The 15,948-nt window shown below is 39.5% G+C and overlaps 3 protein-coding genes across 4 annotated transcripts; 2 read left to right on the top strand and 1 right to left on the bottom strand.

The window, feature by feature from the left end:
• Positions 1-517: 517 nt before the first annotated feature.
• On the top strand, positions 518-2,521 carry LOC113757149 (putative wall-associated receptor kinase-like 16). The gene is made up of 2 exons (XM_027300557.1): positions 518-1,115; positions 1,251-2,521. The coding sequence occupies exons 1-2, from the start codon at positions 518-520 to the stop codon at positions 2,519-2,521; spliced, it is 1,869 nt and encodes a 622-aa protein (XP_027156358.1).
• A 253-nt stretch (positions 2,522-2,774) lies between these two features.
• LOC113757150 ((+)-neomenthol dehydrogenase-like) lies at positions 2,775-6,155 on the bottom strand. Of its 2 annotated transcripts, XM_027300559.1 has the most exons (6): positions 6,061-6,155; positions 5,705-5,951; positions 4,679-4,753; positions 3,515-3,694; positions 3,112-3,235; positions 2,775-2,985 (listed from the first exon to the last, which is right to left on the bottom strand). In XM_027300559.1, exons 1-6 carry the CDS (start codon positions 6,087-6,089, stop codon positions 2,855-2,857), a joined length of 786 nt encoding a protein of 261 aa, XP_027156360.1. In that variant the 5' UTR covers positions 6,090-6,155; the 3' UTR covers positions 2,775-2,854. The 2 variants fall into 2 exon arrangements, with proteins under 2 accessions (XP_027156360.1, XP_027156359.1); XM_027300558.1 differs by having other exon boundaries at positions 2,775-3,235.
• A 3,185-nt stretch (positions 6,156-9,340) lies between these two features.
• On the top strand, positions 9,341-12,072 carry LOC113757148 (protein FAR1-RELATED SEQUENCE 5-like). The gene is made up of 2 exons (XM_027300556.1): positions 9,341-11,513; positions 11,786-12,072. The coding sequence occupies exons 1-2, from the start codon at positions 9,341-9,343 to the stop codon at positions 12,070-12,072; spliced, it is 2,460 nt and encodes an 819-aa protein (XP_027156357.1).
• The last annotated feature ends 3,876 nt before the right edge of the window (positions 12,073-15,948 follow it).

Here is a 15,948-nt window from a genome sequence, read left to right as displayed (position 1 = left end):
ATGTATTTAGTTTCCAGGGAAAGAGTCTAGTTTGATACTTCTGTGTAGTAGAGAAGGGATTTCCTGTTTGATACAGTTTCAACGTAGTTAAAAGTGGTATACTTAAACAAGAAGCAAGAAGCCAGTAGACATCTCCCTACAACAGGTACAGCAAGAAGTGGTATACTTAAAGGACGACTACAACAGGTTCTGATACATCTCCCTGCACTCAAGCTTGCGTGCCAGTACACATGGATAAAATATGGTATTTTGACTGCATGCACATATTTGCAAAAGTTTTACTCTGTAGTACAGTACCAGACATAAACCTGGTATACAAGTGCATGCCCAACATAAACTTCTTCTGAGGTCCATGACTAGTGTGTCCCTATATGTAGACATGCATGATCAATCATCCCTATGATCATGAGCACAATTTCAGCAAGGAGACAAATAGTTCCAATAAATTGTACCTGATATGAATGTCATTTATAAAGCAGGTCGAGGAAGAATTCGAAAACAAAATGATCCAATTACCATGGAGCATCACTACAGGATTGATGTGTTTTTGGCAACGGTTGATTCTCAAATACTTGAAATGAAGAATAGGTTTAAGGAAGATGTAATAGAGTTGCTTATTCTTAGTTCAGCATTGCACCCCAAAGATAATTTTCAGGCTTTCAATATTGAACAAATTTGTCAACTTGCAAACAAGTTTTATTCAGCTGACTTCACAGATCAAGAGAAGTTACACTTAAGAACTCAATTAGAGCTTTTCCAGATTGAGTTTTCCTGTAATTCTCAGCTTCAAAATTTGTCATCACTTCAGGAGTTGTGCCAAGTGTTAACGAAGACAAAAAAGTCAATGTGCTATACTCTTATTGATAGATTGATTCGTCTTATTTTGACTCTTCCTATTTCAATAGCTACAACAGAGCGTGCATTTTCTGCTATGAAAATCATCAAGACTTGTTTGCGTTCTAGGATGGAGGAAGATTTTCTTGCCAACTCTATGATAATGTATATTGAGAAAGAAATTGCTAGAACTTTTGATGTAAATTCAATCATTGATGACTTTGATAAAATTAAAAGTCGTCGTGCACAATTTCATATGTCCCACACAGTCAAACAGATTTGTAAATATGATGATATTTTTATTTATGTGAAGCGTATAAGTAATTTTCATTCTATATAAGGTTGTTTCTAATATTGTGGTATATATGTTCACATTATTTTTTTTTTGTAAATATATTTTACTTTCATTGCTATAGACTCGCCCCCAAAGTTAATTCCTAGCTCCGCCACTGGAAATGGAGGTCTTCTATTGGAGAAACAATTATCTGCTGCAGATGGTGCTATTGAAAAAACTAGAATTTTCATTTCTAGGGAATTGGAGGCGGCCACTGATGGATTCAGCGAAAGTCGAATAGTTGGTCAAGGTGGCCAAGGTACAGTATATAAAGGGATCCTAGCCGATGGAAGAATTGTGGCAATCAAGAAGTCGAAGGTCGACAAAAGCCTATTGGAGCAGTTCATCAACGAGCTCGTCATTGTTTCGCAAGTTAATCACAGGAATGTGGTAAAACTTCTGGGTTGTTGCTTGGAGACAGAAGTTCCTCTGCTTGTCTATGAATTTATCCCTAATGGAACCCTATTTAACCTCATTCAAAACGACAATGAGGCTGAATCCTTCCCTTTTACTTGGAGCTTGAGATTAAAAGTAGCCACAGACGTAGCAGGAGCATTGGCATACCTACACTCGGGGCTTACAATTCCAGTTTTTCACGGGGATATCAAGTCCACCAACATATTGTTGGATGAAAAATACACAGCTAAAGTATCAAACTTTGGAGCTTCATTGTCCATTGCAGTTGACAAAACCCACATGACCACTCGAGTCCAAGGGACTTTCGGCTACATCGATCCAGAATATTTCCTGTCGAGCCAAATTACTGACAAAAGTGACGTTTATAGCTTTGGGGTGGTTCTTCTTGAGCTCCTAACAAGACAAAAGCCCATACCTTCCAGAGGAGAAGGAGAAGATGTCTATTTAGGATTGGCACAGAGGTTTCTGACATCCATGGAAGAGAATTCTCTTCCAACGATTCTTGATCCTCAAATTATAGATCAAACAAATGAAGGGGAGGTCATTGCTGTTGCTAAACTAGCACAGCGATGCATAGACTGGGATGGAAGGAGGAGACCAACTATGAAGGAAGTTTCCATCCAGTTGGAAAACATCAAAATGTCCAGAGGGGGTTTAACTATTCAAGAAAATTATCAAAGTCCAAGTTGCACCGACGAAGAAGCTGTTGTGATGAGTGATGTTTACGACGCATGGACTATTGGAAGTGAGAACGTTAAGTCAACTTCAGATGCCTACGCGGTATTGAACAATACAATCAAATTCAGCGCTGGCGGGAAAATGACAGGGCTGGAAAGCGCAACGGATCTTCTGTCCCACACCCTATCCCACTCAATGTCCCACTTTTTATTATATTGCTATTTCTGGTACAGATCATACATGGATGAGTGGAACTGAGACCGTTAGGTCAGATTCAAGTGTCAAACCCTTAGATGTCTAGTACAGTCGAATTCAGAACTCATAATCGTTGACTATGAGCATATAACCTGTTATGGAGTGGCATCTTGGTTAAGCAATTTGGATGAGTGATCTGTCAGCAATGAAAGAACCATTTGAACCTCAGGATTTGAGCAAAACCAAAATTTGTAGCCATCATTAGCTTGGCCTTAGTTTTCAATATTTAGCAAAATGATAGTCTATTTCTAAACCGATGAGCTAAAGTACATACTTTTCCATAAGTTGTATAGTAAGATAATACATCATCCTCTTTCAAGTGTTCCATCAATACTTTTATTCAAAAGAAGAAACTTCATTTCGAACAAAGAACATACCAGAAGAACCATCATCAGCCAGTAGAGCTAGTCTTACTGGACTTTCAGCACCTTCTTCAACAGTTAAATGACCAGTATTGAAGTTTCCATCTGTTTTTACAAAACCAGGACAAACACAATTTATACGAAACTTTGGGTGCTTTTTAGCAAGAACCCTAGTATATGCGTTCATAGCAGCCTTTGAAACTGTATATGCTGACGTATATGGAGGCCAACCTTTTGCTTTAAGTGAACCCTCTTTAAAATCCTTGAGAAATTCATTCACCACCTCATCCACTCTCTCCTCTGTAAGGTTTCCAAAATCATTTAGTACTCCTTTAGCCCATTCACTGGGTATGTGCTGAAACATGATCAAATGAGTCAAAAACATCTTTCCATTGACCATAAGACATGAAAAATGAAAATATGAAACAGAAAGAGATTATCTTTAAAGACACAGCACGTTTGGCCAAGGTACAACTTTGGCATTGTCTCAACAAACTTAGGCAAGTATGACATTTTAGTTTGCCAGGTCTAGTCAACGCATCTGTATCCTGTTTCCAACTAAGCTTGGTATAAAACAGCACTCATTTGGAGTCCTAAATTTCGTATGAAAGAACACAATCTGAGATTTTAGTACCTTTAACTTTCCCATTGATGAAGAAACATTTACGATCCTTGGTGAATCAGATAAGTAAAGGAGAGGAAGAAATGCTTCAATCATTCTTTTTGCACCATAGTAGTTTGTCTGCAGACATTCTACTGCCAAGTCATATGTCTCAGTCGAGATGCCATTCCAATCTATATGTGATCCATCAGGCTGCATGATTGAAGGTAATCAGCACTTCAACAACTACCTAAAGTGAAGGGCAATTATTCAACTACTTGCTATGTATTTGCACAATTCAACTTATTCAGAAGGGAGGGATTCCTGCAAAGTTACTGTTTTTTTGTTTTCCAGAAGATAGCATTGCCAACACATGGCTAGTGTAAACAGAAAAACTTGGGAGAAGAAAATAAGATAACTGAAATGGTGATAAAACATTACTCTGCAAATAAGGTTGAATGATTATGAATGTTACACACATCATCAAACTTATTAGTTAAAAAAATGCATCACAATGTGTAACCATAGTACGTGCACATATAAGTACATCAAAACACAAAAGAGAAATCAGTTTCACAGTTTGGGTTGTGGCAATTAAAGATGACCTTTGCAGGTCAAAAGGCTTCAAACTTGATCTTTTCCTAGAAGATATTAGGTACGCAGAGCTCTGATTTGCAAATCATAATTGATTATTGCAAAGTTAGAACTAATGAATTCATCTCTTATCAAACAAGATGTAACTTTGGCCAAAGAAAATGTTGCTCGCAACTGGACCATTGTAATGCTATTACTATCCAGAGGAAGCAATTACAGACAATATTGGAAACAGAATACTTTAAATTAATAAAGAATTCTGAAAGCATTTACACTTTCGGCCTTCATTTTTCAGCAACAAGTATGAAACAATCATTAACTCCAAAACTAGGGTACTATAACCTTGTTATTATTCTACAGAAGCTCTAACATACAGCTGTAAACATAAGTAGCTTCCCATGGATGCTAAGAATCATGAACAAGTATGAATAGTCCTTGCCTGATGCAGATGATGTAAATCAACATAAATCAATAGCTGTAAATTTCAAGCATCCATTCCAAGGGCTGAAGTCCTCATTTAGCTACAATTTCAACATGCATAGTCTATCATGAACTTAGCAGCAAAAAATGCCAATTAGAAGCTAACAGTCAGAAATGACTCACTCCACCAGATCCATATCCAGAAGCTCTTAAAGCATCAACATCCATATCAACTCCAAGAATCCCTGCATTATTCACCTGGAAAACAAAAGCTTATATATGAGTATCCTGTTAATGTTCTAAGTCACAATTCTCGAACTGTAAAAAAGAAAAAGTAGTTTTTTAGTGCACTGCATTATATATGAGTATCCTGTTAATGTTAAGTCACAATTCTCGAACTATAAAAAATTGAAAAAGTAGTTTTTTAGTGCACAGATCTCAGTTCCCAACTTCCTGTAAACCCCACCATTTTCTTGCTTCCCAAGAGGAAGGAACTTTCATACACAAGATCACCCCCAAAAACAACAGCAGTCAAAAAGACCATTTTTAGTTTTTAACCTGGGAGAACGCTGAAAGAAGTCAAGTTACAAGACTGCAGAGTTGTTACAAAAAGTTAATAAAACATTAAGGTTCTCAACCATGTAGAAGCTAAGTAGACCTCCAAAGAGAGAAAAAGATTAAAAAAGAATATGAAGCCAATGTATTTCAAAAGTGCATCCTGCTTTAGTTCACCAAGATGCCACTACACCAACTTGACTATGCAATTTCATCCTCTTCCCAATAATAACTGCAATTTTATGTCTTCCCACGTAGAGCAATTCATTACAACGATTGCAAAAAATTCTCCATATAAGAGTTCATATCTGCTCATATACACATGAAATGAACCAAGTATACGCTTTCAGTGGCAAAAGATTTTAAGAAATTTGGATGCAGACACTAATTTCAAAACCAAGGCATCCAATCCAAAACCTTTTAGAGAATGACTGGGATTATATAAGGACTTGCGCACCCAAAAAAGGCCTAAATAAGGCCCAGGAATGCAAGAATGATAAATATCAAGCTCTTTGATTCAGATTTTGTTAGGTGATTCACCAAGATATTTTTCTTGCACGAAAGCCTGGATTTTTTTTCCTTCATCTAGCAAGCAGAGAAAGCATTTTCAGTCGGAAACTACAGTTTTCAGAATTGGAGCAATTTAATTATTACCAGAATATCAAGTCTTCCATAATGTATTCTGATGAATTCAGCAAGAGATGCAATACTTGAAGGATCAACCACATCAAGCTGATGAAAAACTATATTGTCAAAGAAATCAAGCCCTTTAAAACTCTCAACAGCTTCAAGTCCCCCCTTCACATTTCTAGCTGTCAATACCACTGTGATTCCATTAGATGCTAACTGCCTGCAAATTCCATAGCCAATCCCTTTATTTGCCCCTGTCACAACTGCATATCTGCAAGAAAAAGATTAATAACAAATCACAAAAGAACCAAAAGTTGGTTCTTGATTAAGAATGAACTTGGAGACAGCCCAATTCTTATACGAATTCATAGGACGTTTACCTTTTTGAAGAACTAATTGCTTCTGCCATGGCCTGATAAGTTGGAAGAGGTGGGCACTGGACAGGGGGAATCAGAATGACCTTTCCTCATTTTTCCAGGAATTTGATGGATAAGGAATAGTCACGTTTCTCGTTGACTTTTCTTGCAAAAAAAAATGCACGCTTTAATCAGTAAGAGGAGTTGGCGTAAATTTGGGCTGGTGTTTCTGTCACGCCTTTACGAGCAAGTAACAAGCATCTGAAGTCGTGAGTTTTCTATTGCTACAGATATCAGTGAAGCACAAAGGCGTGAAATGGTTTGCCTGGCGTTTGTCCCCGGGTTTATAGCGTGGGGACTAAGGTGTTGTATGTGTAATTGTTTCGAGGATCCAATTTTTTTTTTTTTTTTTATCGAAAATCAATTTGATTGCATTAACTTGATATCACAATGTTTGATACAACATCTCTACTTCCTTTGTAATCATTTTGTGCACTCTCCTAAAGCCACATGAAAAAATTTCCTTCTCATTCAGCATTCCTAACTAGTTGAACAACCAACTTTGCTAACCAATATGCACACTTGTTTCGAATATTCAAATTGAACCCCTTTGATTGGTAAGCATCCAAAAAAGTTGTTTATACTTGGATCTTTAGATATCTTTGTATGTAAACACGTCTTGACTAATGGTAATTGTCAAAATTTTTGAAAGTTTAATTTTACAATCATTATGGTTTTATCACCGGACGTCTCTTTTGTTTGTCGTCCATATTTGCATTAAAAGAGCCAAAGTTTTCGAGGCAGTGTTTTAAAAGTTAGGTAATCCACCTTTATTGTTGGACGTCTTTCTTATATGTAGTCTGTATTTTTATTGAGAGAGTCAAAACTTAAGAGATATATATATGTGTGGGAGAAGAGAAATAATACCAAAAATAATATATTAATCACACACCATAAAAACAATGCTAATGCTTTCAAATTCAACGCTCTCAAATTTTCACTCTTCTTGACTAATAATAATATTAAGACTCCCAATTTAAAGATTAGATGATTTGGTAAACAAGTCTTAAAATCACCAAAAACTTTCTAATAAAATATTAATTTCTAAATAATGAAACTACCATAACTTGACTCCAATAGTAGTATTACTAAAATCTTAATTTGATTAAAATAATGTTAAATAATTATATGAAAATTTCTATTTTTTAGGACTGATTTAATATGCCAGCATTGCCTCCTTTAAATCAAGATTTCGTGGTTTTACATGATGCCCTTGATATTTATGTAACGCATTATTTTGCAATTTTTGTCCTCGGGTTAGGCAAGTGAGTGCCATGGAATATTCAATTGCCATACGATTTTTAACTAAAAAGAAACCGGTTTATCCAGCTGATGGGACCATCCCACGTCTTCGTCCAAGTATGGTTTTCGTGGTGGGGAATGATCCATTTCTCCGCAAAAAAGTTTCTCAATTTGGTTTGTAACATATTACTTGTAAGTAAATTCTGTAGTGTATTCACATATTTCAAAGACAGGTATGGAAAGTAAATTATATGGCAAAGAAGCTGGCACGTAGCAACCTGACATGTACGGAGATGAAGGGAATGTTTCTAAAAAAGTAAGTGGTGACCTATAACCGCGGTGAATGTAGCGTACGGCAAATGTTGGAAATGTATTGGGGTGAAACGGAATTAACATAAATATAATGGGGTAAGGAGTAAAAAAAAACCCGTTAACTTTATTAAAACAACCCCAATTTACAACTCTTTCGTCCATAATAACAACGCAGTACCCATATTGGAATGCATTTTAGAATAAATAGCCAACTCTTTATGGCTTTCCTGCACTACAACTAAAGATTAAATCCATTTTGGATTGGTCAATCTTATATTCAAACGGGTGTCCCAGTTTAAAAGTTTCAGCTCCCCTTGGCTCTCTTACATTACAACAACATAATACCGAAGGTGGCATAAAGACAGACTGATTTATCGGATAAAAAGAAATTAAACCCGTTGGTGAGTAAAAGACCAGCTCTTTGTGCCTTTCAACCATTACAGTGACAGAGTACCCAACGTGCCTTAAATACAAATGTTGGGTAATGGGATAAAATTTAGTTAAAACGGTTGTCTTATAAACGACCTGCTGTTTACGGCTTTCGTCCATCAGACGTTCAGGAGAACCCAATTTCGTAGAATACAAAATTTTTGATCGGAAAGCATAAAAATTAACAGCCGGTGTCGGTTCTGTTGTATAAAACATCGAAGAAAAAAAGAAAGCAGTACTAAACAAAGCCATGCTGGGGCCACCGAAGAGGAAGCGTATTAGGTACTAAACACACAGCCATGTTGGGGCCCGCAGTGATGCGTGTGTTTGAAGACAGGTGGACGTCGGAATCGAAGGCAAAAATTTGGTAAAGAAGAAGTCAAGGCGGAATAGACAGAGGTGGTGTCTACTGGCGTAAATTTAGGCGCAGGCGGTGACGGTAGATATATCTGAGGAAGGCCCTTGCGAAGCTGTGGTGACAGAATGCAGCGGCGTGGAACAGAAGCAGAGAAATCAAAGGTGAGTACTTTTTTGAGTTTTTCCATAACTTTGAAAAATGGAGTAAAATAACGAGTAAAACACATGTACGTCTACTAGGGTGATTTCTACAGTTCTTGTAAGAGGTAATGATAGAGGAATAAGGAATACGAAGTACGGGGTGTAAGACCCTGCGTCTTCGAACGAAGATGTAACGAAACCGGGAAATTATCGCAGTTTATTTGTGCACGGAGCTTTGTGTACGTACGTAGGAAATGTTGGTCCTCTAATTTGTATTAAATAGTGTAAAGGAAATTAAGCAGAAATGAGTGAAGACGTGAAGAAGACGTTGTAACAGGACTAAAGTCTTAAAATAGAGTGATTTGGATGGCCGTGTGGACATCGATAATGGCCCCCATACTGCATTGCGCATGGTTATGTGAAAAGAATTAAAGAAACACACAGTAGAGGTTGAGTTTGTTGGTGTTAATGAAAATGCATGTCGATAGTGGTATTTTGTGCTAAAGGTTGATATAATTGCATCAGCCACACTTATAAAAACTGTGTATATGAATGTTAGAGTAATGTTTATCGTCTGCATTTTGTGAAAGTTGTGAGGTAAAGTATGGTTTGTTAAGTGAAATGATCGTGTATATATGTTTTGTTCCATTAGTAGACGATCAGTATTTATGTTACAAACGAAAGCATATGGGGAGGCTGAAAAAAAAATGTTAAGCGACCATGGTTAGAAAAAGCATTGAACAACCACACAGGGGTTGTAAGTATGGGGCAGGATGGGGTGCTTAAAACTCATGACATGGTGCAGGAAACAGAGAAGGGAAAAATGGGGATGGATGGTTGCGGCAGGTTAATGTCATTTGACCTTAACCAAGAACCTGAGTGTGACCGAGACACATGCAGTGAAGAAAGCGGTGGTTCAATAGGAGGACACGAAGATGAGGAGGCAGATGAATTGGTGGGCGCAATAGGCGTGGATGACGTAATGAAATTAACATTTGACACGGAAGAAGCTGGGGAATTTTATAATTTGTATGCGAAACTAAGCGGATTTGGGATTCGTAAAAGTAATGCCAAACGAGATGAAGATGGCATTTCAAGATTTAGAAAATGGGTATGTTGCTGTGAAGGTTATAGGAATGAAAAGTGGTTTAATTATGAAGACCGGAAAAGAGAAGCAAAAGCAATCACAAGGACCGGGTGTGGGGCTTGCTTTCGCGTGAAATATGACACAGAATCGGTAAAGTATGTGGTGACACGTTTCATTATGGAGCACAATCACCCGCTGGCATCAGAGGCAAGTGTGCAACACCTTAGGTCGCATAGAAAAGTGAGCGATGCAGAATATGCGCAGGCAAAAAGTCTAAAGTTGGTTGGGGCCAGAATATGCCAGATAATGAAACATTTTGTTATCAAAGCCGGAGGGTATAGTAACGTGGGATTTTGCATTAAGGATCTGTATAACCGAATGGACGAGGAACGTAGAAAAGATATTTTTAATGGCGATGCAGAAGGGGCACTTGGGTTCTTGGCAGCGAAGAAGGATGCCGATGACATGTTCTTTTATAAATATCATGTAGATAACGAAGGAAAATTGGCAAGGTTGTTTTGGGCAGATTCTAAATCTCGTGTGGACTTCAGTGTATTTGGAGATGTATTGGTGTTTGATACAACATACAAAACAAATAAATACCGCAAGCCACTAGTTGTACTTGCAGGGGTAAACAACCATTTGAACAGTACTATTTTCGGCTGTGCACTGTTATCAGATGAGAGGATTGAAACATATGAATGGGTGCTAAGTACATTTGTAGAGGCTATGAAAGGTAGAAAGCCAGTAGCAGTGATGACAGATGGGGACAGTGCAATGCGAAGAGCGATAAAGAATCTTCTCCCGGATGCTTGTCACAGGCTATGTTCGTGGCACTTGCATAGGAATGCACGGAGTAATATTCGCTGCGAGGAGTTTAATAACAGGTTGTATGACCTGATGGCGAGAAAGTTTAGCACTCTTGAGTTTGAGGATCGCTGGGCTAGGTTAGTTAATGAATGTGGGGTGGTAGAGAATGAGTGGGTGAAGAAGTTGTACCGTAGGAGAAGGTTATGGGCAGAGGCCTATTTACGCGGTCATTTTTTTGCAGGTATGAGAAGCACTCAAAGGTGTGAGAAAATGAATGCTTTTTTGAATGAGTACTTGAATGAAAAAATGCGACTATATGAATTCGTTAGAAGTTTTGATTTGGCAATAGCATGGCTTCGACATACTGAGAGCAAAGCAGTTCACACAAGCGAAAACACAAAACCAGTCTTAACCACAATCCTGCCCGAATTAGAGGGGAGCGCAGCGGTGGTGTTTACAAGGAATGTGTTCTTCATGGTGAGGAAGCATTTGAACAGGCAGGGACTTCTAATTTCTGAGGGCTGGAGCGAGGATGGAGGGAGTCGTACATATTATTACTCGAAATATGGTGGACACGAAATTAGTTGGAGGGTGGTTTATGATAGGTCAATGGAGAAGCTAATCTGCTCTTGCATGAAATTCGAGTCAAAGGGGATTCCTTGTGCTCACATGTTTCGCGTGATGGTGGTAGAAGGAATGAACAGGATCCCAGAAGCATGCATTTCGAAGCGGTTGACAAAGGGAGTTTACAGTACTAATAATGGAATGAAAGCATTTGTTGCAGACGAACAGCTGACACAAATGGCCAGATATGGCACTTTAAAGTCGAGCTGTAATAGTATGTGTTACTATGCGTCCTACATGGATGATGCGTTTAATGACCTGCAGCAGATGTTTGACAAGCATTCTGTGGACCTAAAGGAGAAGTGGATTGAAAGTGGATATGGGGGAGACGGATTTGCAATGGATTCAAGAGTGATGAACGATAGAAGTAGAAGAACATTCGGGCTGTTAGATCCCAGGGTGTCCCGGTGTAAAGGTGATCACAAGCATGCAGAAACAAAGAAGAAAAGAAAGTGTGGTCATTGCAGGTACTATCGAAAATGCATACGTAGTTATAAGCAATTTGTTAATTGATAAAATACATGAAGTGGACAGTGAAGGTAATAATTATTATGTGGGTATTTTTGAACAGTAGCAAATAAACACATAATTGAAAGTGCATACAAAGTATACAAAGTTATTGGCAGTGCAAGAAAGTTGAAGTGGTGTAATGTTAGCAATGTGCTTAGTTGACGTGGTTACTTGCAGTCACAAATGATTTGACATGTGATATATGGGTTGAAGATTGCAGGCAGGCCACAACCAACGAACATGCCCATACAAAAAGAATTCGCACAACACAGCAGTTCATGATGATCATATGGAAAATTGTTTGGATGAATCGCTGGAAAAATCAATTGAAATTGGTACGGGGTGGAGCGACTCAGGCGAATGGAGAGGACAAGCATTTGCACCACAAGCATGCGGTAGCGGTGGAAGGGACACAGGTGACCAACAAAGAAGTCCAGGAGAAAGATGAGGCACAACTGCTGTGATGGTTCGGTTTGCAGTTACGCAATAAATAAGGCAGGTTTTGGTGAGTAGAGGTGCAAGAGTATTGAAGGTTGCTAGCTAGGTCTAGATGGGTAAGTCACTGTAGTTCCACCGAAGGCGTCATGCACAGAAGGATCACAAGATGCATGACTGTCATGGTTGCGTCGTAAGCACTGTTGTAGCAAATAGTGCTGCTGCACTTGGTTAATAGGAGAGAGTAAGTAGTTGACAAATTGTGTATTACGGTCCTTTTTTGTAAATAGGAAATTAAGTGGAAGCGTATGTTGCGCAAAATCTCTTCGTGGAATAGACGTTTTCCGAAGTGGCTACTTGGGAATCATCTTCAGTTGCCCAGGTTTTGTAAACTGGTGCCTTACGCTGCTGCTATAAACTGCTTTTACGATATGGGCTGTTTGTTCGTCTCCTTGCTATCCTAACCAATGACCGTAAGGCCCAACGCCTTTTGTTTTGCCCATCGTTCCATTCTGGTGTAGGAACAGTAACTTTTGTTTCTCCCCATCTATTTTCATTGCTCACAATGCTTATGCGTCTCTTCAGTGCACCAATGACAATGGTATTATATATGTATTATATATGTATATTAATTTATGCAATATAATTAATATTATGAATTATACATATCTACTAATAGAAATTATTAATTAGTTCGAATAAGTTTAAGAATACATTTGTACTAATATATTTAATTAGCCAATAACTATCAGTTACGATTAATATTTTTTACATCATTTGTACATTTCCATTGGAGTTTACTATTTTACGTAACTTGTTGGCACACGATTAATGAATTTCTTATTATAACAATTATGCAATGTCCGGCGTCATGTCCGTAGATCTTAAATTGCTATTAACATGTTGAAAAAATTCCACATGTTTACTGGACACTCATCCGAACAGACTTTGATACCTGCTGGGATGCTTTTTTGGGTGACATAGGTTAAACAAAATTGGTTTACCCTGTTGGACAATGCCACCTTACGGTAGCAATGCTTCGTCAGCCTCCTCACACTAATTACTGTACCAACGTGTCGAAGCTGGAACACAACGAATTACTGTTACAACTGTGGGGGAACTTGAACTCATGATTATAATGTTGGAGGTTGCATTCATACAAAGCTTTTCTGTCATGATATAAATAAGTCCGAAAAATGTTAATGCAGTAAGTATGATATATTTATAGTAACAAACAACTTGCATTTTAAATTGTTTTGTTGGTAAATATTTCACTGCAAACCTTCCAATTGCAGGTGAAGAACAATCTTGGACAGACGCAAAAATAAGAACAGGACTATGAAAATTTTTAGTGGGTTTTGTGAGAATTGACGGTGACAAATTTTCTATCGAAGCCAGTGAAACGGGTTAACAAATTTAGAGGAAACAAGTTAACGTTCCAATATCTGTGAACTGTTGAACATTTTCCGTGCTGAGAGCGCTGGGGTGTTGAGATGAGACACGGGGTTGTTGATGTTATTGTGCGGTAGGTGTTCAAATTTTAAATTGTATTAGAAGTACACAACAGACGTGGCGATTGCTCACAGCTCGGCTTTGTTGCTGGGGACTCCCAACTAGTTTGCATGCTCATTCCTCCGGCTACACAACCTTTTTTGCGGTTATGGGCCATGGGTGCTCAGTCTTTGGCATTATGAATTCCCTGACATTCGTGAGCTTTGCCTCTACCAAGGTCTTCCGTAAATGTCTCCGTCCCAGCACTTGTGTTCGGACGCTTAGAAAGACAGGATTCCCAGCCACCAATTCCACCGCGAAGGCAGCGTTTCCCTGCCCCCTTTTGGAGCTTCAATGCACTTTCCAAAATTACCTGTATTTGATGTAGCCTTTGGTCCACCACTTGTGAGTTGGCCGACACATTGGATGCCAAACGAAATATTTCTGCACTTTTTTCTAAGATTTTCTTTCTGAGGCCCATGCACTGAACAAGCAGGTCCTCGTACCAGTGTCTAGGCACCTAAGCGGAAACAAGACAGATGGCTGTATTAATTTTACACAAATTGCTAAAATTAAATGCCGAGTGAAGTACAGGGCGAAGAATGCCATACCACATCACCAACAGCACATGGAAGAGGCAACCCTATTACATCGCCACCAACTCTGTGAATGCCCTCCTGCTGCAGTGATCCATCAGTTTGTATGCACAACACAGACCAGGGAGGGTAATTAATTGGATGTTTCAGTGACGGTGTTGTAGCCTCACTTAGTGGCAACTGGTCACATATATGAATTACGCACTCCTTCCCACTGGGTGGCAACGTGGAGGAAGTCATTGGTTTCATTAGCCTGCTGCGCACAAACTCGTCATACGTAGCATATGGAGGGGGATCTGGGTATAGGCTTGCAATTGGCAGTCCATCAAGCACATCATGTAGCGTGTTTTCCGAAATTGTATCAGCGCTGTACATATCTGATGGCTGATGGGGAGGTTGCTTTGCACATACACCTGCATACATCTGTCTAATAACCCTCTCGCCCAGGTAGTAAAATCGTCCCATGGGGCCATCCAAAAGCAATCTCGTTGCAGTTAGTTCCTTGGATTTGAGATACCGACTAGGCAATGACATTGCAGGGAAGGGTAGCCAGTTGACCTATGACACACAATTAACAAGCGATGTAACATTGGTTTGTTGAACAGGCGGAACAAATTCATAACAACTGTTAACACGTAGGCGGTAGAAAATGTAAGATGTCGTAAGTACGGGAACTAACGTTGTCCGGGTTAATGGTGTCAATTGCACGGCGAAAATGTTCGATCGTAGACGGTGATTGTCGGCTGGCTCTATTACACGAGCGCCATCGCCACATTCTGGGCAATACGTCCCTCTCGTCCTGTTTCAGTTTATACGGACTTAACTGAAGAATTTCATAAGCCCACACCTACATGTGGTTGTACAAATTATATCCAGCGTTGGAGATGAACACTAACTGCCTGAAAAGTTTATTTAACGGAACAGGGTAATGTCGAATTGACACAGAGTGAAGGCAATTCTGGACTTACCTCCCAAACGAAGCTGTAGCCGCCAAGGCTTTTCGTCCGGCGTCGGGAGACGGCGGACATAAATCTATACAAGGTTGCCATCCCCGCCCCTCCCCAGTTATAATCCCCTATACGATCTACGTCCTCCAGCGCAGGCAGACAGCACAGGTGAATTGTTTCGGCCGTGTTGCTAAGTAAAGTGCGGCCAAGCATGTAGAGAAAGAAAGCTCTAGTTAGATGTGCCAGCTGGACGTCGTCGTTGTCGTCAATGGCCTTGTCTTTGTAGAATGACAATATATCGGTAACTCTGATGGCACCGGCAGAAGCAAAAGGTGGCACCCAACCCAATTGCTCGTTGATGTAATTGGCATTTTCCCTAACATTGTAATCCCACGGAATGGCCAACCCGCCCACTGCAACACCGGTTATACAGGTGAAGTCCAAGGGTGTCAGTGTCATCTCTCCGAAAGGCAAGTGGAACGAGTTTGTTGAGTCCCACCATCGCTCCGCAAGTGCGACAGGCAACTTCCTATCTCTATCAGCCACGGGCAAGTGGCTCAGAAAATCCCCAAACCCAGCAGTAACAACTTTCGCGGCCACCTTACGAGGCAGCCTCTTCCACCACTCCATAACTTCGACTGACGACCCTCTAGGATAAATTGAATAGACTTCCTGTGCATTAATGTAGAACCAATTCAGGCAGTTATATATGAGTATAAACCAAATGAGGGCTTAGGGCAAAATAAGCATAAGTAATTGTCGACATTGATTCTGCAACATGTACCCCCTGTGCAAGGAAAATGTGTGATATGTGGGTTTTCCGATCAAGCAGCAGTTCTTGCGAGTGTTCTTCATCAGCCGGTGGCCGGTA

This window comes from Coffea eugenioides, unplaced genomic scaffold (assembly GCF_003713205.1).
Source record: "Coffea eugenioides isolate CCC68of unplaced genomic scaffold, Ceug_1.0 ScVebR1_2781;HRSCAF=3874, whole genome shotgun sequence".
NCBI classification, from domain to species: Eukaryota; Viridiplantae; Streptophyta; class Magnoliopsida; order Gentianales; family Rubiaceae; genus Coffea; species Coffea eugenioides.
This window is presented reverse-complemented; position numbering and strand designations above follow the sequence as displayed.